The 26,711-nt window shown below is 38.4% G+C and overlaps 1 protein-coding gene across 1 annotated transcript in view; it reads left to right on the top strand.

Annotated features, from left to right (window-relative positions):
• The window catches only part of LOC126779458 (unextended protein-like), a 48,848-nt gene that overhangs the window by 9,006 nt on the left and 13,131 nt on the right, over nt 1-26,711 (top strand). The window contains exons 2-4 of the mRNA XM_050503433.1: nt 23,507-23,990; nt 25,200-25,739; nt 26,498-26,614. Of these exons, the coding sequence (XP_050359390.1) occupies nt 23,507-23,990; nt 25,200-25,739; nt 26,498-26,614 (1,141 nt within the window). The remainder of the gene's footprint in view (nt 1-23,506; nt 23,991-25,199; nt 25,740-26,497; nt 26,615-26,711) is intronic.

Genomic DNA, 26,711 nt, shown 5'->3' with positions numbered 1-26,711 from the left:
CAGTTGATTTAAATGTTTTTACGTTTAAATGAGCAGTTACCATAACGAAGTATAATTGAGGGGCGCCGGCAGGATGTTGGTAGCGCCATGCTTGTAAATCCCCTCCACCTTCCATTTGCTCTAATTAAAATTAAGCGCGAAAATACGTAATCGGCACGTCGTACCGAAATTTATTTCCTGTGAATATTTTAGCGTAGTGGATAAAATGGCGTCTTAACAATAATCGTGGATGTGTGAGATGGGGGTCGCGGGTGTCCTTTTTCTTGAAGAGGTCTTGAAGAGGACACCATACGCACTATCGAAGAGTGTGGAGGCACGAGATCACCCTCACACCCTAAGAAGAGCTCTGATTCGAAGAATGCCATATAACCCGGATATAATAACCCCCTAAGGATCTGAGTGTCTTACAGAAAGTTTACAGTGCGTTAAAAAATAAACAAGTTACCAAACATCACATCGCATCCGTTCTCCCCCTGGAACCCAGGCATCTATCATCTTCCTTCACATGTCTCTGATGCCGCGCGCGGAAACTAATATTATATGTACATATATACATCCATATAAGTATGTCTCATTGATAACGAGCCGGTTGGCGTGTTTGGTAGATACTTGCCTTTCACGCCGAAGGTTGTGGGTTCGATTCCCATCCAGGACAGACATTTGTGTGCAGGAACATGTCTGTTTGTCCTGAGTCTGGGTGTAATTAATTAATTAATTAATGGTGTCGTAAGAGGCGACTAAGGGATATCTGAGCGACCATCTGCTCATCTGGTGGTAGGATGCTAACATCCGCCTGGCTTGTTACCACCGTACGCATGGTGAAAAACTCGTGAAGTGGCTTGCAGCCGCGTTTCGAGGTCAGCCAGCGTACAGCCAGAGCCCGAGCGAGTATTGCCGCGATGGGTGTTGGTCCAATTGGAGACGGCTGTTGAATCAATGCCGGGGGAAACTGTTTTGACCTGCCGGACAGGGAGACCCGAAGAAACGGCTGTTCCGCTGTCCGCCCGTGGCATAGTACAGGGGCCCGAGCGTGCCTAACCAGCTCGTGAGGCTGCCCCACCAGGCCACGCATAATCTCGGGGTGGACCGTCGTGCCGGTTGGTGACCGGTAGGTGGGGTCCCGGCGGCCACTTCCGGGGGGGTTCGGGGGCCCTTCCGTCCGGCGGGTCAGTGTATTTTCCCTTTTGGCAACCACTTGGGGAAACACGTCTCCACGCTTTGCCCATCCCTATCGTGGCAATACATCGCTCGCTTCACGTCTCTTTTCCATTCTATTTTTCCCAAATGGCGCAACAAAACAGAAATAACGGTCGTACAGCGGTGCACACCCCCACCATACCCTCGCTGTTTGAGGTCGAGTTCTCTAACATCCGAGGACTCCACACTAACCTCAACGCTGTCCACCACCATCTCGAGACAGCACGGCCAGCAATGTTGTTTCTCACGGAGACACAAATACTCCGTCCTGCCGATACCAGCTACCTTAATTATCCCGGCTACACGCTTGAAGAATCCTTCAAAGCGAAAGCCGAAGTATGCTTGTTCGTCAGGACGGATGTTTGCTGTCACCGACTGCGCCCCCTCTTTCTCCTTCTCCATGTTGGTGGTACGTGTGGACCTGGTTCGTCAGAGCCGAGTCTACGTGTGCCTCTACAGATCCCACAATGGTGACTTGGAGACAAGCCGATTATTTGACCATCTTAGTCGGGTGGCAGATGCTGCGCAAGAGCAATTTCCTAACGCGGAATTGGTGTTTTTGGGGGAATTTAAAGCTCACCACGAATCCTGATTGAAATCCCTCAAAACTGACCATGCTGGAAGACTGCTCATGCTTTTGCTCTCACACATGACTTGACCCAACTGGTTGATCAGCCCACCAGGATCCCAGACATTGATGGGCAAGCACCTTCTCTACTGGACCTTCTGCTGACTTCTCACCCGGTGGAATATCAGGTTGTGGTTCAGGCTCCTCTTGGCTCTTCGGATCACAGCCTTATTTCTACCAGAGTGCCACAGGCCAAGCTGCCGCCACTAGCGGTATGCAAACGTCGCGTTTGGCACTATAAGTCGGCGGATTGGGACGGTATGCGCGATTACTATGCGTCGGTCCCTTGGAAGGAACGTTGCTTCAGTGGGAATGACCCGACAGCTGGTGCCGCTGCTGTTGCTGGCGAGATCATGCTGGGAATGGAATACTACATTCCTAGCTCAGATCTCGTCAGTAGGAGTACGCGTAACCGTTGGTTCACTCGTGAATGTGCCGATGCTGTATCAGCTAAGCAGGCGGCATATCGCAAGTGGATCAACGGCTGCATTAGCGGGGCATCTAACATTGACTCACTGAAAGCAAACTATAATAAAAATTCCAAGTCCTGTAGAAAGGCATACACGAGAGCGGATGCACAGCGCATTGTACAGATTGGTCATGACCTTGTTTCGCATCCTAGGGGCTCCCGTAGCTTCTGGCGTCTGACCAAGTCTGTGCAAAACAATTTCTGCCAACCTTCGCTGCCACCGCTCAGAAATCCGGACGGATCGCTAGCTCACAGTCCGCAAGAGCAAGCTGATCTCCTGGCTAAACTCTTTGCCGACAATTCCGTCATCGATGATTGTAGTGCACTGCCACCTACAATACCTGCATGTGGCCATACGATGCCTGACATTAAAATCAGGCAACGTGATGTGCGTGCGGAGCTGCAATCACTTGATGTACGGAAAGCTAGCGGTCCCGATGGAATACCAGCCATAGTGCTAAAGAAGTGCGCAGCGGAGCTGTCTCCTGTGTTAACGCGCCTGTTCCAACTTTCTCTCTCTTCGGGAAGTGTGCCGGAGGCTTGGAGAAGAGCTAATGTGCAAGCGGTTCCCAAAAAAGGGGATCGGTCTGACCCGGCAAATTATCGGCCAATAGCTATCACCTCAGTACTTTGTAAGGTGATGGAACGGATTTTAAACAACCAACTGATCCATTACCTAGAAGATCACTCTTTAATTAATGATCGTCAATACGGGTTTCGACCAAAACGGTCCACAGGTGATCTTCTAGCGTACGTAACGCACCTCTGGGGTGAAGCTATCGACAAGCATGGAGAATCGTTGGTTGTCAGCCTCGATATCTCCAAGGCTTTCGACAGGGTCTGGCACAGAAGTCTTCTCTCCAAGCTGCCGGCATATGGTCTGCCTGCTCAGCTATGCACCTGGATTGCCAGCTTCCTACACAAGCGTAGCCTTCGTGTTTTAGTTGATGGTTGCGCTTCACAATTCTATGTAGTGAATGCTGGGGTCCCCCAGGGATCTGTGCTATCTCCCACACTCTTTCTTTTGCATATCAATGATATGCTCTCTCTTGGGAACATACATTGCTATGCAGACGATAGTACAGTGCATGGTGGATACCACGGACGCGCAGTGGCTGGGCAAGCGGAAATTGAGGAGAGGCGGAAGAATCTTGTCATTGAACTCGATAGAACGTTAGAGCTCATCGCCAAATGGGGCTCTGATAATCTTGTTGAGTTTAATGCCAAGAAAACACAGGTATGCGCTCTCACGGCGAAAAAGTCAACATTTTCCCCTCTTCCCTCCCTCTGTGGTACTCCGCTGGTGATGCAAAGCAAAATCGCCATGCTGGGGATTGACGTTCGCTGCGACCTTAGTGCAAGGGATTACATCGAGGCTGTTATAAAAACAGCTTCACGGAAACTCGGAGTTCTGAACAAGGTGCGGCGCTTTTTCACGCCACAACAACTGTGCCTGCTGTACAAAACACAGGTACGGTCTTGCGTAGAATATTGCTCGCACCTTTGAGATGGCTCCGCTAAGTACCTACTTGAGGCCTTGGACCGGTTGCAGCGACGTGCCGTACGCATTATTGGCGACGTAAAGGTCACAAACACCCTTGAACCTTTACAATTGCGTCGTGAGATAGCAGCACTGAGCGCTTTCTATCGACTGTATCACGGCGAGTGCTCTGAGGAATTATTCTCTCTAATTCCTGCTTCCCCCTTCCTTCTTAAGTCCACGCGAGCTGGTTCTCGATGTCACCGCCTAATTGTGACATCAATTCCATCGCGAACAAAGAAATTTGGCAACTCCTTTCTTTGTCGCACTTCCAAAAAATGGAATTCCTTACCAGCTCACGTGTTCCCCTCCTCTTACAACCCGGGTTCCTTCAAACGAGGCGTGAAGAGGCATCTTGCGGGCCGGCAAGGCGAAGGCGGCTAGTGCAGAACGTTTTTCCCGTCTGTACTGGCCGTCGTCGCGTTTGGACTCTACTACCACTTACCAACAGGTGGAGTAGAGTCATTTGCCCTCCCGGCGAATATAAAAAAAAAAAAAAAAATTATCTATATAAGTATATATGTACAAAAGAAAACTAATATATGTAGTATATCAGTTGTCTAGTTTCCATAGCACAAGCTCTGTACAAGCTTAATTTGGGATCAGACGGCCGTGTGTGAAAAATGTCCCAGGATATTATTATTATTATTATATTTTTATTTTACATTTCCTCTCGTATGAGGTAACAAAAACCTAAACACACGGGCCGTAGCCAAGCGCGAGTAGGGTCTATGTGATTGTATAGGAAGATGAGATAGATGAAGTCGTAAGGAACTTGCGAGTGAGGCGGCATGTGTTCAGGATGATTGCTTTTTGGAGTAAATTATGAGTATGTTGAGGAACCTGTAACATATCAAGGCTACGTTGTAGGCTTTTAGGTACGACTCCAGTTGCTGATATGACATTATTATTATTATTATAAAATATTAGAAGTAGTTCTCAATACAATTTAGTCATTCATTCGAGTATCGGCAATTTTAGCGTTAATTTACACGCTTGTTGCTAACACGGTGTGAATGTTGTGCTAAAATTACTATTTGCGAATATTTCTGTCTCGCGTTGATTTTCGTTTCGTTTTTAATTGCAAGAACTCTACAATTAATGGTATATCTATTGACGCCAATAACTAGAATATCTCCGTTACCTTATACTTATATTATTATATAATTATACTATTTATATTTATTATACTTAGCACCTTACCCACGGTTTCGCTCGCGTCATAATTCCTCTACCTACCTTATAGGTTCAATTTTCTGTGTAAAAGGAACCCGTATGCACCAAGGAACTCGAATTTGCGGCCTTATACTCCTACTAGGAGAAAGAAGGCTTGATGCGTCCAGTGTGCCAGTGTAACTACAGGCCCAAGGGACATAACATTTAGTACCTAAAGTTAGTGGCGCATTGGCGATGTGAGGAACCTTCGATACTTTTTACATTGCCAATGTCTATTGGCGGCGGAGACCTACCATCAGATGGCTCATTTGCCCGTCGGCTAACCTATATCGTCCCAGAAAAAAGTCATAAAAAGCTTCTAAATAAGTTTATTTAATAAAATATTAATGTCTCCTTCAGTCCACTTGGCGGATTTCCAAAATGTCGTAAAGGACATTCGGATTTCGCTAAAGTTTCAATCTGGAATTCCTCACGTGTGCCAAATATATTATTTTTAACTGGCGCTTTTTAGTCTCGTTCACTTAAAATTTCTATTATGTAATATTTTGACCAAGATCTCAATTATCTGCTCCTTATATATGTATGTAGGGCCTAATTTTTTTGGGCCCTAGCATACTAGCAGTTAACTTCTTATTTGGAGTTATAGGAATAATACTATCTTGCTGGTCAGATCCGAATGGTTTATTTGAACATAGCATGAGTATATATACAATCTTAAAACGGGATTAATCAATAAAATACTTTAGATTAATTTCAGGTCAAACAACTCGCTTGGCTTGTTTTTTCAAATACTTGTCATAGCTTCGAATACTTCACGGTACGATGCGCCTGCTATCGGTTCCATGACGCGCCCCAAGGACGGAGGGGTTTATCGTGTGTATTCTGGCATGTTTAGTACCAATTGGTTCTATATATCTCACTTCAAGCGTTCCCGCTTAAGTGATATCCACCATGATCAAATCGCTCACTTACAATTTTCCATATATAATATGTGTCTTGTAGCAAAATCGATTCGAAATGGCCCAGTGGTAAGAACGCGTGAATCTTAACCGATGATCGTGGGTTCAAACCCGGGCAAGCACCACTGAATTTTCATGTGCTTATTTTGTGATTCAAATTCATCTCTTTCTTGACGGTGAAGGAAAACATCGTAAGCAAATCTGCATGTGTCTAATTTCACTGAAATTCTGCCACATGAGTATTCCACCAACTTGCATTGGAGCAACGTGGTGGAATAAGCTCCAAACCTTCTCCTCAAAAAAAGAGAGGAGGCCTTAGCCCAGCAGTAGAACATTCACAGGCTGTTACTGTTCTAGCGAAAGCAAAAACAAACGTCTACTTACATATTTCACTTCATGTTTTAACTAATACAGCAATGATCGGATTTCTAGAAATATTTCCTCCATCCACTTTTTTATGTAAGTTTATGTGATGGAAAGTGACTACCACCTATGGACACTTGCAACACCTGAGGGCTTTCAGGTGTGGTGCCGCTTAACCAATTAACGAAGATTATTCAAATATTGTAATGAAGATAACACGGGTCATCCGTTGATATGAAAATCTCGTTCGTCCAAACAACATCGTTAAGTTGAACTCGATAACCCACCAGCTGTGACGAATACGACTTTTTTTTAATAGCGAATTGTATTGTCTTGTGCTTTAGATTATATTGTGACTTTCTAAAGTCGTATATAATATATTAAGTTTGTTTATATACTATACGTATAAAGTGTACATATTTTTGTGCGTAGTGTTTTTACTACTTATGTAAGTATTTTTCTCCATTTAATAAAGTTATACATTTGCTGTAATATACTAAAAAATGTGGTGTGACTGCCAAGGAAGGTACTCACGAGATTTGATGGGTAAGCAAATCTTACGCTGACGTCAACTGACGCTCGAAATCTATCGCGGACTCGTCTGACGCTCGAAGTCTCAGTTAGCCCCTACCGTATACCGTGCACTAAGATATTTACACATCAAAAAACTGCGTAAAGTTTTTTGGTCCTTATTAAGCGAAATTATATAATGTATTCCCTGCGTCTTTTCTTTATTTATTACTACCTGACCCGTGCCCACTTCGTTGCGCGGTAAACATTTTTACTTGTGATCGATTGGCCGAACATTAGTAAAATTGTCGCGCGCATTTGATATTTAAAATTATCTCTTAAACTATGCAATGAAAAAATAAAACTGTAAAAAATGAATTTTATTTAAATAAAATTTCCTTGGTAATAAAGCAATTTATTTTTAAATAGATTGACGTGTTGTAAATGAAAAAAACCGTCTAAGAGAAATATCACTCAATACATTACGACTTTTTTGTTGACATTATCAAGCTCTACAACTTTTCTCTAGAACTCAATCATAATATATCTCTCATCGATAAGGGCATGTTCTCCGAGTTACTTTGCAAATTCCACTACTACGAAAAAGTCTTTTTATTTTTCGGGTTAATATATTACCTATGACACTCACAAATGATTTGGCTTTCTATTGGTAAAAGAATTTTCAAAATCCGTTAATTATATCCAGAGATTACCCCGTACAACCTCACAAACTAACTCTTTATAATGTTAGTATAAACTAGCAAAGCCCTCGGCTTAGCGATCGTGGAATTGAATTTGTGACGAAAATTCAAAATCCACCATTTAAAAGTTTGTACGTAACGCCTATTTGAATTATAATTATAGAATATTAATTATTAGCAGCGTTAGATAAAGTAAAAAAAAAATGGTTATTTTGGTTTTGGTAACAGGCAAATAGCCCATATTAATTAAAAACGATGCATTTTCGAATCACTTCCACTTTAATTTAATTTATCTGTATAGTGGTGGTAGTGAAAAAAAAAAAGCCGAGATGACCCTGTGGTAAGAACGCGTGAATCTTAACCGATGATCGTGGGTTCAAACCCGGGCAAGCACCACTGAATTTTCATGTGCTTAATTTGTGATTATAATTCATCTCGTGCTTTACGGTGAAGGAAAACATCGTGAGGAAACCTGCATGTGTCTAATTTCACTGAAGTTCTGCCACATGTGAATTCTACCAACCCGCATTGGAGCAGCGTGGTGGAATAAGCTCCAAACCTTCTCCTCAAAAAAAGAGGAGAGGAGGCCTTTAGCCCAGCAGTGGGACATTCACAGGCTGTTACGGTACGGTACGGTGGTAGTGTACTATTTATCTAAGCCCTATTTTATATGATTATAATAATCGTTATAAGTGAGGTATAATTGTTTATATATATTTTAAAGTTGTTTTATATCATAATCACTCTGGAGATTATTAAGTGTGTAATAAAAAAATTATAGCGATAAATTATTCTCGCGGCATCTTATATATATATAATTTTATAAATGAGAAAGTAACTCTGTCTGTGAGTTACGCTATAAAGGCTAAACCGCTTGGCAAGCTTGAAGCCCACATTACTTAAATTTAGATGGTAGGGTTGTGTGCAAGCTCGTCTGGGTAGGTACCCGCTCATCAGATATTCTAACGCAAAACAGAGCAGTACTTGTTATTGTTGTGTTCCGGTTTGAAGGGTGAGTTAGCCAGTAGTTACAGGAACAAGAAACATAACATCTTAGTTCCAAGGTTGGTTGCGCATTGGCGATGTAAGCGATGGTTAACATTTTTTACAATGCCAACATGAGGTGGTTCATATGCTCGCCTTACCTATTGTATAAAAAGAAAGTTTACTATTTTACATAATATCCGATGTAACGCGATGTAGTATTAGAATTATATAATAATTTATCTGCCGAGATGGCCCAGTGGTAAGAACGCGTGAATCTTAACCGATGATCGTGGGTTCAAACCCGGGCAAGCACCACTGAATTTTCATGTGCTTAATTTGTGATTATAATTCATCCCGTGCTTTTTTACGATGAAGGAAAACATCGTGAGGAAACCTGCATGTGTCTAATTTCACTGAAATTCTGCCACACGTGTATTCCACCAACCCGCATTGGAGCAGCGTGGTGGAACCTATTTTTGAGGAGAAGGTTTGGAGCCTTTAGCCCAGCAGTAGGACATTCACAGGCTGTTACGGTTGTAAAATTACGTAAATTGATACATAATACTGTTTCGGAAAGTGCATAGATTCTACCGGAAAAAACCGATGAGATAAAATATCTTTGATTTTTTTTAATTAACATGCAAGTCAATTAAATATTAATTTTATATCATTATGTCCCCCTGATTGGCTGCCGCGATCAATCTCAAGAGATCAGCCAATTGACTTGACCAGATCACTCTCTATTCCCCACTCTCATAAACATTATTGCAATATTCATAGGGAAGGTTTACGTTACACGCTTAGGTCAGCGTAGCTTTGTATAGTTGAAAGAAATTTTAAAATAGATTTAGTAGATTTTGAGTTTATCCATTACAAACAAACATACAAAAAATCAAATCTTTGTCTTTATAATATTAGTATGGAAGAACTGTGTGTAGTACATAAGCAGAGATATTAGCAAATCCTTATTGCCTGAAAATAGCTGGCCCGTCAGTTATTTCAACAATTTATGTATTTATAAGTATTTTTTCTTCTTTATAATGACTGTATATCAATTGTTTTGATAAGGCATTGTGTTAAACGTAATATTGTCTATTAAAAACGATTTTTTTTTATCTGTGGCGAGCACTTGTCGTTTTATTACTTAGGTACAAACAGAATACAATCAGGACCTACATTAAAATTACGAATTTAAACAAGTTTAAGATATATTACATTCCTAAACGTATGTAGTGCAGTATATACATGATATGTAGTCCCGCACAGACTCAGGCGTCCAATGCACGTCCTTGATGACAAAGACGACAGCATAACTGTCGCAAACGCTCCCTTCGTAGGGAAAACACTACACAAGATACACATACACCGTTTCCGCCGGCGTAAACGAGGTCCCAGATTTGCGACATCACGAAATCGGTCGTGATCTCGTACAGAAGCGCTTCCCTCCCCTCCGACTACGTCCTGAGCCGAGGTTCGATCTCATAGGAGACATCCTCAAGATGGATGTCATGTAGAGCCCGAGACGGCTCGAAATTCAAGGCGGAGTCTAGTACTCGCCCCAACGCCCGGTGACGCTGTAAAGGCCAATAGGGCCAACAGCACACATTCACTCAGGAAAAAAAAAAAAATACACGATATGCTCATTAACATAACATTAATACGATCAGTTGCTCTTTATGTAATAATCAATAGAATTAATAAAATACGGTAATTAATAAATAAAAATCATGTAACAATAATGATTAAAATTTCTGTAACATTATAAATAATCTAAATAACAATAAAAATTCATCCGTTGAAATTATTTGACTAAGAAAATAAATAATATTTAAATTATAAAATAAGCAAATTTGACTAAAAAAAATTAAATTATCGAATTGAAATTAAATTAAATTCATAGTTAAAGATCATGAAATAAGTCCGGCGCGACAGCGAGTAATACAAGTGTCAATAATTTATAAATCCACGCTGTTTTATCAGCTATGTCGTGTCGTAGAATGATGCATTGTAATTCTCTGTTACTATGTGGCGTTGGTGCTACTTGCACCGGTTCACGTACAGAGCTTGGAGAATTTCCACTGACAAATTGTCACATTATCGCAATCGAATCGAAGAGTAACCATTGTCGTTTAGCCGTTTTTCTTAGTTTTCCTATTTAACTAAAATAACGGTCCAGAAACTGGATCGGAATAGAATCTTTAGACATCGTAACGGTGGGCGAATCTTATAAATACACTCGATATTGGGAGCCCAATTAATTGCTCAGAATAAGCGCCTAAGGGCACCTCCTGTGACGCTGTAGGTCAACTTAGGACACCGTCCACGTCGGGAGGAAAGACAGTGTGCAATGCATCGTGATACGCTTAAGCGCGACCGGGTTGCAATAAAATAGAGATCGGAGAAGCCGGGGAAGCGGGGTCGGTGTGCGTTCGCTCTTTAACCTAACAAGTTAGAATTGACAGATGAATTTTATTATAGGGGGCGTTAAGGACGTCTTTAGGACGCCTACGGATTGGAATGGAAGTGGAATAGAATCGAGATCATCGTTACCAATATAAATTGGGTACACATGTGTAGCGTATAACTGACAATGCATCTCATCTTCATAATATAAGTTTATAAGAATCAGACGGTTTCTTATTCGTTCATTAACAATCTATTATATATATTTTTTTATAAAATAACTAGGCCGGCAAATGTGTCCTGTGGTAAGGCACCACAGATAGACATTGGGGTTGTTAGACAAATTAACCATTCCCTAGATTACTAATACTAATACCGACCTAAGGAATTATGTTATATGTGCCTGTAGTTATTATCCCCTTAAAACCGGTACACGACAATACTAAATATTGGTGCTACGCTGTAGAATATCTAATGAGTGGGTGCTACCCACTCAGACAGGTCAAAGCCTTTCCATCATGTAAATACTGGTGATATGACTTTGTGCAAGTGCTTACAATGTATGACCACTTACCATCAGGTGGCCCATATGCTCGTCCGCCTACCAATTGTGTATAAAAAAATAACCTTAGCTATACCTTATTCCAATCGAAGAAGGAATAAAGATAAACAAACCTTAAATTTCCATATTCCATGCGATATGCTAATGGTTCTGCTGTATTACGCACTATAAACAGTTCTTGATTAATTTACCTTTTATTATAATACAACACTATTCCACGTAACTAAGTTAGGTTATAAGTATAACCACTTAAATTTAACTTCCAAAGTTCTGCTTACAACTTCGCGGACATTGAAAACGCCATTTTCTCGCGAATCCATAGTGAATATCATAAATTATTCAAAGTCTCGACCAATGATATCGCTTCAATTTGATGTTAATGTTGTTTATTTGTCTTTACTCTTGAGGTTGGAATAGGCTATAAAGTCACGGTAGCATGCGCAAGCGAACCCGTGACGAAAGGGAGACAGTGAGAGTACCGCTGGTTTTTTAGTGGTTATTCCGGCGCCTTCAGGGCCGGCGAGTCCCACATACCCCCTTATGTGGTTTTTCCACTTTTTGAGTAAAAAAGGCTATATGTTTAACGGCTTTGCTTCGATAATAAGGTATTTATAGTTTTCACTTGTACAAGCTGAAATTGAATGATATTTTTTATAAAACTTGATACACACACCGGCCCAGTGTACTATATTATATCTTATTTTTAAATCTTACCAAGGTTGTCTGGAAGTGACATTATTATAAAAATATTTGCAAATTACTCGTTGTATTCGTTTATCATATGTAGTTAAATTATTGTGGTCTTTGTTATCTTACGTAATAAAGTTAATTATTGTATATGTCACTCGTATATATATTGTATGACACTCTTTCCCAACAGGATCGTCTTCAGTTTAAGATTTATCCGGAACTACACCGCTTCGCACGGGTAGAATAATTGTCTACATGAATTAATGTATCGTAATACATATAAAGCTATTATTTAAATTATCTACATGAATGGCTTATATGCTATGTACTTATATGCCTTATATGATTGCGAAGAGTTCTTAAAGCGAGTAATTCGCTAGGGAATGCGGAGAGGCATTGATGACCGAGCTGCAAAACGAGAGCTTCCGATAATTCACGACCAATTGTTACAGTGAAATGTCTTCATTCATCGTTTATGACTTCGGTTTTGACAATTAGGCTGTTTGCCTGTTAGGCAATTGACCTGTCATTGCGTGTTTGATATCACTACACGCAAGCTATTAACGAAATTAGTGTTATCGGAATACCGGTACACGGAATGTATAATCTATAAGATAATAAAGAGGTTTTATATTAAAACAAAGATAAAATATTATTTATTAAAATGAGTTTTTGAAATGCTGTGTTTTTCTGTAAAATCGATACAGATAAATAAAATTTGGGTGTCGGTATGTGAATTCGAAATAAATGTCATTATCGAAATTATTTAAAAAAAATTGAAATTAATTTTTTTGCTCTGGCATCCCTGAATATACAAACAGATTATAAACAATTAAAATGTTAATTGTTGTTTCGTCTCAATTGTTTGAACAGATGGTCTTATGTAAGTGTTGTCTGGGTTTAATTCGAACGCAGATGTTATGTTTAGATAAATTGATAAAAGATAGATGTAACAAGCTTGTTTGATATGAGATTTAAGTGCCAATGTTAAAAGATAACGCGTTTAAATAATTCGCGTGACTATAAAATATGTTTTGATAGCGTTTTTTTTATAAAATGAAATAAAATTGTTTTTTTGTTTTTATTGTAATCTTGTATTAGATTTCCTTTTGGCAACTCGCTGACATCGTGTAAAAAATAGTAGCCAAGATGGCGCTACTTACCTTGAGATTGTCTTTACGTCCCTTGTGTTTAGCGACCCGAGCTCGCTCACCCTTCAAACTGGAACACAACAATATGGAAATGGTGGTATATGAGATAAGTGGGTGGTACCCAGACGTTCACGCAACCACCAAGTTACCATTTAGGTTACTTTATTCTTACCATTCTTTATTCGTTTGTCCTAAACTTTTGCAATATACTTCAAAGTTTATATTGTCAGTTTTTTAGAAATGTTTTTATATTGACTAAATATAGCTGCTCCCACGCATATTCGGACGCGATATTCTCTTCATAATTTACTGTAATTATATATGCATGTATTGGCGATCGTAAACGTCTGTTTTATATTCGTATTTGGTTCAGATGGACAGTTTTATTATATTTCTTTTTATTTTGTTTCTGTTTGATTAAATATTTTGAATTTATTTGTGTTAATGGGGATTAATACAATTGAAACTTAAGTACACTTAACACTCCCCTTTTTATAACCATTTATTTATCTCCCTCTTACTATGTTTGAATCGAGCAATTTATCTTAGACATATAAAATATGTAAAAGCAGAACACTCAAGAAGAAGATTGACTGTATTATTTTGTTTTATAGGTATTATGCGGACGAGAAAAAGGGCCACTTAATGTTAAGTGGTCACCACCCCCCCATTGGCATTGTAAGAAATTTTAACCATTGCTTACATCGCCAATGCGCCACCAACCTTGGGAAATAAGATGTTATGTCCCTTGTGCCTGTAATAACACTGGCTCACTCATCTTTCACAACGGAACACAATAATACCAAGTACTGCTGTTTTGCGGTAGAATATCTGATGAGTGGGTGGCTTGCACAAAGCCCTACCACATAGATAATGTGTTGTATGAATATTACCCGTATGAAGTCGGAACTGGTCTGTTTAGCTTCGATTAAAACTGAGTTATTATGAGTCAGGAACATGGCTTAAGTATTATAATACTGAAATACAAAAATTATTTCACACAGTCTAATAAAAAAACGCGAATAACAATGACATCATCAATTATACGATGAATTGGTAAAATGACCGAACCGAGATGATACGTGTGAACACGTGAACCTTAACCAATGGTTGTGGGTTCAAATATAGCCTTATAATATCAATTTACCATCCGTTTTCATACATATTATTTATTAATTAGAAAGCGAACGTTGTATATTAACAAAGTAGATGTATATGTACTAATCTTACAAACCAAAAGTTAAAATGACTTTTTTTTAAAGAATACATTAATAAGTATTTGACTTTATAATAAGAAATACATGAATAACAAAAACAATATAAATAAAAAAAAAACAATCATTAATTACTTTAAATGCTAACAAAACCAACTAAAAATGACAATTCAGATAATTGTATGTTCGAAGTATCCAAACTTCGCGCCAAAAGTGATTTTCTTATTCTATGACGGACGATGACGCGCTTTTTTTTTTTTAATATATTCTGGCACAAGGAATTGATTGTTAAGAACAACAAGAACAAGATTGTGGCATCCAACGTATAGGACCGGCCGTAAACAACGCACAAACGTCAAAGTGACGTGTACAAAGTCTAAATTTGAAAAAAAAAATCATTGAACGTAATACACCCCCTGTGTTCTGATCGCTCTAAAAGGAATACAAGCCTAGGAACTGTATGTACTGTGTTTTGTGAAAATGTGAATATTATTATATGTATATTTTTGTTTGTTAAAGTAAAGGTCTGTTTGAGATTATCTCTCGTGTGTTTCTCTTTTTTTTTTTCTCGATATGTGTAATACTGTTGGCCTTATTGGCCTCTACAGCGTCACCGGGCGGGATGGGCGAGTTGAACTCAGCCGGATGTTGGGAGCTACACAGGGCTCAAGAGAGACGGGCGTCCTAAGGGTGCCTCCTGTGCGCCCGGACCTCGGCTTAGGACTCCGTTGAAATCGGGAGGGGTGTGTTTCTCGAGTGACCGTGAGGATAACGATTCTACGATATATATCTATATTTATAAGCGAAATACCACTTGTAGTGTACATCTACAATAATGTATTAATTAATATTTCATAATATGAATATATATTATCTGTGTTACTACTATCCATCTGTCATCTCGGATGACACATCGCGGAGCGCGGGAAAATAGAATATATATATTGGTATTGGCGCGAAGTGAAGACGGTGTGTGTGCATAGCGAGCTGATATATAAAATATAATATGTATTATTTAATTTGTAATACCGATATTACGACTCGAGTTAAAGCACGGTTAAAGGGTGAACGTTACACCACTCATCACGAAATTAAAGAGGCAAAGGAGAGCTAGGGTAAGGCCCAGCTGTAGGCTGTTTTTTTGTGTTTTTCTTTAATAAAAAAAATGAATGACAATGACATCACCAATTAAATAATTAATTGCTAAAACGGCAATCCAATTGTTGTAAGTTTATCTTTACGATGACATTCGACAAGTTCCGCGTGGAACAGTTTTAGCGCAGGCCATATTTGTAGTTATGACGTCATAGTATGTTATTATTAAGGTAAATAGAATTGGATACTTAAAAGGTTTTGAACTAGTGATCAGTCCATGTGTGCATGTGTGTGTTAGAAGGCTGGGGTTCCCGAGATTCCTAGTTCAAACCCCGTATCGGGGGGGGTTTATTAGTTTGTCAGCAAAGCCGTTGCTGCGGCTGATCTTCTCCCACCCATTTATGAAATCATTATGAAAAGTAACTTATGTCCTTTTCTTCCTTTGAACCCCAAGGAAGAGAAGGACATACGTTACTTTTCATATCACCTGTCCCTTTCCCTCCTAACACGTGCGAGAAGCCGCGGGCGAAAACCAATGTAATTACTTAAACGCTATAATAATGCGACCTAAATATGAGATAGTAAATGATACGATCTATTAAATTTGAAATAAAAAAATACGATTATATGAAGGGGCCATTTCGCGATATACCGCCATCTTAATTTTATACCCGTCATAAACTCCGTCTGCGATGGAGATATAAAATGGTCTGAGTTATTTATGAACTGTGATTAACGATATGTGCGAGGGAGACGGGTAATGATCATTTTTTTATAGCGGTATGAGGTAACGTCATAGATTGACGCATTTATCGTAATGTCCCATTCGTCTTTTTAAAATTACGTGTATTGTTTAAGCCACGTGACCTAGATGAACCCATGTGCCCTTCCATTCGAAATTTCGTTGAATGGTGTTGAGTTTTTATATGTTTTAAATTTATTTATAGGGCAATCTTTGATGGTTTATATATTTGTGGGATTCACCTACACAATTATTACATACGGTGATGTTTAATTTCAGCGAGCGCTGAAATTAAATTTATGTATACTTACGCTGTTTTTATATAAATTCATTACGATCCGACAAGCAAGAAAGTATTATTTCTATGCCTACTACGAGTAAGTAAACTACAAGTAAGCTTGGGCCCAGAACCGTTATATATTCGTTGGTTAATATTTCTTACAGTGCCAATGTCTATTTGTCCGACCGTCTAACTATATTATTGCAAAAGAAATATCCGATCTATGGTTTGAACCTGCCAAGGGATATTCGGCTTTATAAGCTAGATATTAAGACCGTAGTTGCGTATACATATTTATCGTAAAAGCGGCTTCGAGGATTGGTATGATCGTTAATATGTAAGTTATCTCCGTATTGTTTCGTTTCTTCGCTGTTTAGTTGAACACTGATTTCTCTCTTTCTGTCATGATTGATTTCACATTCGAAAGAAGAAGACAGCATTGTTTAACTTATGAATAGATGTTGAATTGATGCTGAATATATAAATTTGATGTATTTACTAAGAGGTGTTACTATTTCGTAATTACATTATTGAAATGACTGTTGTTTGTCTTGTGGCTAGATATAAGGTTGACAATAAAAAATTATTGGGATTTTCCGTCGAGGTTTCTCATTAGCAGCCTGGAATATCGAAGTAAACACTGCCGTGCCTCGCATAGCACGTAAAGCCGTTGGTTCAGCGCATGAACTCTTCCGGTCGCGACGGATTACCGTCCCATCGGATTATGAGAGTATATGGTGATATGGTGTTTTCGGTAGTGATAATTTAACAATACTTTTGCCTCTGAAACCCAAAAAAGGACGTAGATATTTCTTTAAACCTCACACACACACACACCTACCTTTTGACTTCAAGTCGCGGGAGAAAACTAGTAGTTTATAAACAATTGCAAAGCATTCCACGCAAAGCTAACAGCCACGATGCCCGGGGCTTAAAAGATAGGGTGTAACCTTAAGGCCGTGGATGCGTGAGGTGGGGGCTTCGCGTGTCCTCTTTCAGACGGCCTTAAGGAGGAGGGCAGCTGGGATGGCCTTGCGCTGCCGTAAGCACTAACGAGGAGTGCGGAGGGTTAGATAACCTTCGCAACTTGAGGAGAGCTCCGCCGAGCCACGTGTGGAGCACACCATGTTAAAGACCCCGAATGCGTTATCTCAACCCGACCCCGCAGCCTCTCCGATCTGTGCCGAGACGGCCATCGCAGTGGTTTAGTGGGTAAGAATCCTACATAACCCGGCGCCCTCCTCCGTACCTTTCGTGGTAATCGGTTGATTAGTTACGTCGTGAAAGCGTGACAAACAAACTGACTTTCGCATTTATATTAGTAAGGAATCCAACCGCAGGAGTTGTGAAGACAAATAAACCACTTTGACATTTAACTGACACGATGCCACTGGTCGAGATGTTGATATGTGGAAGTAATGAAAAAATATTAAAGTCGGTATACGTAGTTAAGTGGAACAGTGAGTTATAAATAATAATATCATGAGACATTATTGACACACGGCCATCTGATCCCAAACTAAGCAGAGCTCGTACTATGGAAACCAGACATCCGATATACTACATATACTACTTTTCTTTTGTAAATACATACTTATATAGATAATTACATCCAGACTCAGACTGTTTGTCCTGGGTGGGACTCGAACCCACAACCTTCGACGTGAACTGGCCCGACGAAATAAAGATATATTATATCAAGAATTGTTTGTAGTAAATAGCGTTATAGAATATGGCATAGATAATAAAAGTTGTAAAGGTAGTGCCGTCTCTGTCACTCCTACGTCAATCCTACGATCTTAACGCGGAGACCGACAAACGTTTGCTCACACCTTGGCGACCTTCCAATTAAGTAGACGTCCCAAATTATATTTTAGGAGTTACGCTGAAGCGTGTTGAATGTCTGTCTGTTGTACATTGGAATTGCTTTCTTTTCCATGTGTTCCGATGGCTTCGTGCCCGTCTGGGTACCACCCACTCATCACATTTTCGCTAACCAGCAGTATTTATTGTGTTCTGTGTTGAAGGGTGAGTGTAACTACAGCACGAGGGACGTATCATCTTAGTTCTCAAGGTTGGAGGCGCATTGATGTTAGTGATTGTTGTAGGTGACGGTGATGACTTACTATCACGTGGCCCATATGCCAGTCTGCCAATCTATATAATTTAAAAAAAATTAAGTCGTCATGACGCTCTCTATGACGTCACGGCCCATCACCACCTTTTATACTATATACTTTGTTGCTATATCTTAATATAATAATAATATAAAATAAAAGGAGCTGTTCTTTTTGTTCTCCATGTATATTTATTGGTTTTCTTTAATTATAAATTATTTTAAAAATATATCAATTTCAATAATAATAAATAATAATAAATATCCCGTGCTGTGCTCTGCTCGTGGCTCGGTGGAGCTTTCAGGGAGCGAAGGTAATCTCGAGGCCATTCCAGCTGCCGTCCACCCCAGGGCAGTCTGAAATCGATCTCACGCTTCCAAGGCCCCAAGGTTACGCCCCATCTTTTAAATGATGTCTTGTCCTTGTATTGTCTTGACTGTTACGTCCGGTTTTGGCCTAATAAGGCCGTTTTCACATTTTATCATTTTGATGTATATGGAGCAGATAAGGACAAACAGTATCTAATACCTGCATCCCTCCCCTTACAGGCCTTAATATTATAACTGCGAAAGTGAGTTCGTTTTTTGGTTACGCTTTAGCGTCTTAATGACTCAACTAATCATGATATGATGATCTTTGACACACCTTTAAAAAATTGAATTCCTTACCAGCACACGTGTTCCCTTTCTCTTATAACTTGGGTGCCTTCAAACGAAGCGTGAAGAGGCATCTTGCAGACCGGAAAGGTGAGGGCGGTTAGTGCAGTACATTCTTCCTGACCGTACTGGTCATCGTCGCGTTTGGACTCTGCTATCAGGCGGAGTGGAGTCATTTGCCTTCCCGGCAAATATATGAAAAAAAAAAGATATTTTGCATCCACGTTGTCTGGGGTACAGAAAAAGACATAACCTAACCTAATACTTCCTGTTTAATACGCGTGTATTCTTATACTCGGTAGCGATAGATGGCGGTAATAAAATCTGTCAGTTTCCTGAATCGGGCTGTCTAAATTCGCTACTGAATATACATATATAACGTGAAAATGCTTTTGTTAAAATGATCAGACAAATTATAGCGTGAACAGTGGAAAGCTCCTCCTTAGTTTCATTTACCGTTTGATCCCACGATATTAGTTCGGCATAAACACGCCCCTTTAAACCCCACCCAGCTACACAAGGTCACCTGTACACAAGTTCAAATGTAATCACTTAACCGTAAATATAAGTTCACGCGAAATATAAAATGCTTACATAATATAAACGCTTGTGGCTTTTACTGTTTGACAAAGAAATCAGGTCAATAAGCTAAATTAATATAAGTCACGCGATGGACGGACGTCCATTTTGTGATTAATCTCCAACGCCCAGCGGGCAGAGAACGTAACAGTCTTAACGCGTATAATGTTTTTTTTTGTATGGTTGGGGGGGGGGGCAGATTGTAAACTTAAATAATATAGCATATTTTTTAGATTTTTATTTATTTAACTTAATAAAACTGTTAACTTATTTAACACGTTTGGCCCAGTTTTTTTAAATAATTTAGAACAAAAATAGTCAAATTTAAAGAGGTGATTTAGTGTTAAAAGGAAGTATATAACATCACGCCTTAGCGTGAGCATGTCTCTTAAGACATGGGCGACACCATTAAACCGTATAATATAATGTACAGTTTTTTGCAAAATTATTCAAGATAGATTTTCATATATAAGTAAATATTTGTTGTAAAAGGTTCAGTATCAGACATGGATGGGACAGTATTAAATTGTAAATAATGTACAGGTGTGTTTATACATTATTAAAAATAAAAAAAACGGCTTTACCTAGAAAGATGTTTTACGATCAAAGAAATTATAGTCACATTTATGTATCCTGTATGAAAATCAGCGAATAATAACTCCAAGCTCTTTAATAACTTAATCCTGTACAGTATAATAAGCTTTATTTATATTTAAAAAAATTAACAAGAGTTATTAATTTACTATTTATTAAATGCCGAGATGGCCCAGTGGTAAGAACGCGTGAATCCTAACCGATGATCGTGGGTTCAAACCCGGCAAGCTCCACTGAATTTTCATGTGCTTAATTTGTGATTATAATTCATCTCGTGTTTTACGGTGAAGGAAAACATCGTGAGGAAACCTGCATGTGTCTAATTTCACTGAAATTCTGCCACATGTGTATTCCACCAACCCGCACTGGAGCAGCGTGGTGGAATAAGTTCTAAACCTCTACAAAAAAAAAATGGGAGAGGACGCCTTTAGCCCAGCAGTGACATTCACAGGCTGTTACGATTAATTTACTGGTAAATGTAGAATAGTCTGAGGAATTTTATTATAAAATCGAATCCCATGAAGGATGTGAACTTTGTGAATATTATGTACAAAACTAATAAATATATATTTACTAAATACAATTTAAGATTTGAAAGCGATTTTTGCAGAATACATGAATATTCTTGGGATATTTCTATGGATGTTAATAAATTCTAATTTAATATAGGAACTTATATGGATGTCTCTTTATTTTTAGTTATTTTTCATTCATCATTGTCAAAACGACATCATTTTAGTTCTCTGAAATTCAGCCTGGTGGAATATATAATGGCAGAATTTTGACGTTAAACAATAATAGTTATCAATTCAATTCGTCTAAAAGCAAGACCACTCCCAACTCTGCAAGTTATAATTAAACAAAATATTTTGTTGGTAAAGATGGCGAGATACTCGTAGTATAAAATAATTAATTGGGCTTCGGATAAGCACCTTCCACTCATCATGGAGCGTCAAACAGCAATATTTATTGTTGTTGTGTTCAGGTTTGAAGGACCTGTGTAACTACAGGAACAAGGGACATAACATCTTCGTCCCCAAGGTTTGTGGCGCATTGGCGATGTACGGATGGTTAATATTTCTTACATTGCCAATCTCTATAGGCGGTGGTGACTATCATCAGATGATCAATTGCCTGTCCGCCTTATTTATAATAAAAACCTCTAAGAACACTCGGACAAGTCATCCTTTAAACATAAAAGAAATAAAACAAAATTTGATAAATCCGTTTAGGATGATGCCCCAGACCAAATCAGTTTTTGTTTTCGGCGCTTAAATATAGTATTTCGTCTCACTTCGTAGACAGACAAACGTTTTTACGTCTGATTAGTCTGGTGTGATTAAATATAACATCCTCGATAATTGTAATATACTCAATTCAAATTTATTATCGTATTTGATAAACACGAGTATTTTCTTTTATATATATATATATTTATTGGAAATCTTTAGTTATATACTAATAATTACACTTTCGTAATGCGTATATAAATGTACTTTTACAAAGTAAATATCAATAAAAGGCTAACATATTATGTAAATAAAAGGTTGAACAAAATATATATAACAGTGTGTAACAATATATATAACTGAATTTTGACATTAACTATAATATAGCATAACCGATTCGTTGGTATAGTGGCTTGATGTAAGGCCGCAGACCCGGAGGTCCTAGGTTCAATTCTCAGGTCGGGCCAACAAAAAGTTATTGGGTTTTTCTGTCAGAAAGCACGTAAAGCCGTTGGTCCTGCGCCTGAACTCTTTCTGGTCGTGTCGGATCGCCGTCCCATCGGATTATGAGAGTTGGCGAGAGAGTGCATCTGTGTTTGCGCACACACTTGTGCACTATTATCTGCGTAGTTGGCTAATCTCTCCTGAGATTGGCCGCAGTGGCCGAAATCGATCTGGAGGACATTTTTATAATATAACATATATTAGAATGATCTAACTGTAAATCGAAACTTTTTTTTTTATTAATTGAAATTAGTGTTTTTTTGTTAGTCTTATTCACATAAGTCCATAGAGAATGTTTTGAGTTTGGTAAGTAATAAACACTATCACAGAGCCATACATGTGATATCTTAGTAAACGCACAATAACACATAATTAAATTTCATCGATAAGTGTCTAACAAACATACGGAACCGTGTCAATTGTTCTCAAAACATTGTGTTAATTATTATATATGTTAAGTGCGGTTGCGTAATTAGGATTAAGTTGTAGAATACCAGCCAGTATCGCTGGTTTGGTGTTTTAAAGGAGGATTTATTTAAGTTTGATTTTATGGCAGATAAAAAATTTCTTTGCCGAAAGCAAAATGAAAAAAAAAAAAATTAGTTTAATTTAGATTTTAATATTAGTATCATATATTTTGTATATCTTAGTGAATAATGTTTTAGGATTCATATTTTAATTACTGTTATACTTGTTATTTATTCTGTAATAAATAAAATCAGCGATGTAAATAATTGAATAACCATTAGATAAACAAAATTGAATGTTTTCTAGAAAGAGCTGATATGTTTGCATTGAACAATACATACTACGATACTGTTTAATACTGTTGTAGTTACTATCATATATATTGTTTATAATTTGTTCACAATAAATAAATAAATAAAAATGTCTAATTTTATTATATGTATTAATTTCTGTAGATTTGTAATAAGGAAAATGAAAGGTAAAAACTGTCTGCACGATGTTTTTGTCTCTTTCAAACATATCCGCACATATCATTCATCCAAATTGGATGAAAGTTTGTGCTGTTCTTTTCTATATCAAACTTACAAGTCTTACGAGCAGAATTATTGAAAGTACCAATGGCGATTTAATCCACTTATTTATCTGTAGCCTATTCAAATTTTCGGAACATTAAAATGTTAATTTTTTTACAGGTTATCGGACAATGAAATCGAAGACACGCTCCGTGGAGAGGTAGACGATCTTGTGGAAGATGATAAAACAAAGACATTTTACAGAGATTTAGCTGTGAACAAATACGGCGATGAGGCCGAAGATGTGGTCGTCGAAACGTTCTCCTACGAGAATCCTAATGAAAAATTCTCTAGGATCAGAAGACAAGCTGAAGAAGATGTGAATGCAACGACACCGGAATTAGAGACTACATCAGAATCAAGTTTGGGTGAGAAAGTGAAAGCTGTTAGTAATGCTACAATTAAAGTGATGGGCTTGAGAATTGAGGAGTCCAAAAAGGAACCGAAGATCGTTGACGAGATGATACCAAGTGTTCTCAGAGAGACTCTCTTCACGATGAGGCTGTTCGGTGAAGGGTTCACTGATGAAACTGTTATAGCGTTCACTCACGTGCCTGAAAACTACGGGACACCTTGCCATTTCCTCCTGAATGGAGAGTATAAGGTAACATTAGCTTAATTTTTTGGAATGTAATTATTGATTACGCACTTTTAATTATTTATGTTTTAGATTTATAAACTTCTGAGCTAGTTAAAGCATGTAAATCTGTTGTCGGTGATTTCTTAAGGATACATCTTACATCATACAAATGTTGTTTTATAAACTTTAATTTAACTTCAGATGTATGTGTGTGTAGAAAGCTCAGGGGATATAACAAAGGGAAGGGAAGGGATATTGACTAATTTTTTATATCCATAATCTGTGTTATAATTTTTACTCAGTGGCGGAGCAAACATCGTGTGAAACCTTGTGGGTGATGAATGAAATTCTGACACATATGTAAATTTCAAAATCTTTTTTTATATAATAGAGGTAGGTGGAGGAGCATATGAGCCACATGATGGTAAATGGTCACCAACGCCCAAAGACATTGGTCTGCCCGTTTGTGTAGGTGGGTGGTACCACCTATCAGGTATTCTACCGCTAAACTACTGTTTACTGTACTGTACTGTATACTTAGTATCGTTGCGTTCCGGTTTTAAGGGTGAATGAGCCAGTGTAACTACAGGCGCAAGGGACGTAACATCTTAGTATTTATTTGGTTGCGCATTGGCGATGTAAAATATGGTAAATATTTACAGTGTCCCTGGCTGATGTTGACCATCAAGTGGCTCGTTTGCTAGTCTGCCTAGCTAATTAAAATACAATAAATCTGTGTAATGAACTAAAAACATTTAAATTCTGATAAATAACTTTGAATTAATGTCAGTGATATTTCTAATCAATTATTATTGACCAAGATAATTTTCAATATTGGATTATTCAGCCATGATCTGCTTAACTGTGTTTTATAATTATAATAATAAATCATTTCTATAAAATATTAGTCATTCAACATCTATAGGGCTATTCTGTAATAACAAACTCGAAATTTACTGCCGAATTATATTATTCTGCCTTCGCAAGTTCTAAATTAACCATATACGTTATTTTCCTCAAATTTATGGGCATTTTTTTTACGCGCGCTGGGCATCAAATCTTAAAATACGCCAATGGATATGTTCCTTCTTCATCGAGCACGAGATAAATCATAAATAATCTTAAACACAAATTAACCATAATTATGGCAATTTAACCTTCGCTATAGTTTTTCGTGCTCCAATGGATTATATTTTCTCTTGACTTTTGGCAGTAATAAGAAATGTTTTCCAGGTTAAATTAGCGGATACGAACTCAGCACTCTTCGAGTTGATGGCACCACCTCCACTGGAGGATTACAAATTTTATATATGTGCGAAGAGATCGCCTACCGAAGATTTTGTGCACCAGGGTAAGGAGAAGTGGAAAATTTTGGGTACCCACAACAAGCTGTTACCTCTATGGGCTTCCCTGATTTTAATTGTCATTTTACTGATGCTGGCTTCGCTTTTCTCTGGTTTGAATCTTGGTCTGATGGCACTGGATAGGACTGAGTTGAAGATTATAGCGAATACGGGAACGGATAAGGAGAGGAAGTACGCAAGAGCGATCATGCCTGTACGATCTCATGGGAACTACCTTCTTTGTACGATTCTGCTCAGCAACGTCGCCGTGAACAGTACATTTACTGTAATTTTGGACGATTTAACATCTGGTCTGGTCGCTGTTATTGGTTCGACTTTGGCGATTGTGTTCATCGCAGAGATCACGCCGCAGGCGATATGCGCGAGGCACGGGTTGCTGGTCGGTGCGAAGAGTATCTGGATAATGAAGGTTGGTACCAGTAGGAAACTAAATAGCAAAACAAACTGCTTGAACAAACTAAAAGTTTCTGATGAGAAGTGTCTTCTTGTTTGCTTAAACTTAAAGCTCGCTCCTTTACATTATATTGCAGGAAAATAATAATTTCAATAACCTCTTCTTCTTTAGTGTTTTTCAGAATAAATTACTGTATGTGTGTGAATAAACGCTTTTCCTTTTGTGACGTGTCCTGACGGGGCATATTTATAATGTGGTATTAAAATTTTCCAATAACATAGCATGCATTAATTTTAGCTCTCCGCACTCCTTTAATTAGTATCATAAACTTATGGTTACATTAAAACTACGTACTTGTTCAATGGGTACAAGCGACTGAACTGGGCCGAGCTTGTGTCTCAAACACTACTCTCTTTCGATGGCGTGATACAATTTAAAGTGACATTCCAAAACGTAGAAAAAAGTTCCATTAAAAAATAGTCTACTGTGTATTGTAGCGTGTTTATGATGACAAAACTTTTTTCATCAACCGACTTAATTACAATTTGTTTGGTTAAATGCGAACTTCTACAACATTTTTTTTAATACATATTGGTATAATAAATTTATATTTGGATGTATTTATTATTCTTTTATATGTATATACATATATAAAAGAATTCTTTAAGAGAACATTTTTCTCACACCTCTCCTTCCGCGCAAAAGGGGGTACAAAGTTTTCTCTTTGCGTATCATTGTATAGATTAAACATGTAATACGTGTTCTGTTTACAGATTGTGATGGGTATATGCGCTCCACTAGCTTGGCCGACCAGTAAACTTTTGGACTACTTCCTCGGCGAGGAAATCGGTACCCACTACAACAGGGAAAGACTAAAGGAACTTGTTAAAGTGAGTCTGAGTATTTTTTTTAACTATTAATAGGCCAGCGTTTGACCGTTGACTTGCCTGATGTTAAGCATCGACACGGTCTAAGATGTAGCGCGCT

The sequence above is a fragment of the Nymphalis io genome, chromosome 29 (assembly GCF_905147045.1).
Source record: "Nymphalis io chromosome 29, ilAglIoxx1.1, whole genome shotgun sequence".
Taxonomy (NCBI): Eukaryota; Metazoa; Arthropoda; class Insecta; order Lepidoptera; family Nymphalidae; genus Nymphalis; species Nymphalis io.
The sequence above is the reverse complement of the archived record's forward strand: the minus strand, read 5'-3'. Positions and strand labels throughout refer to the sequence as shown.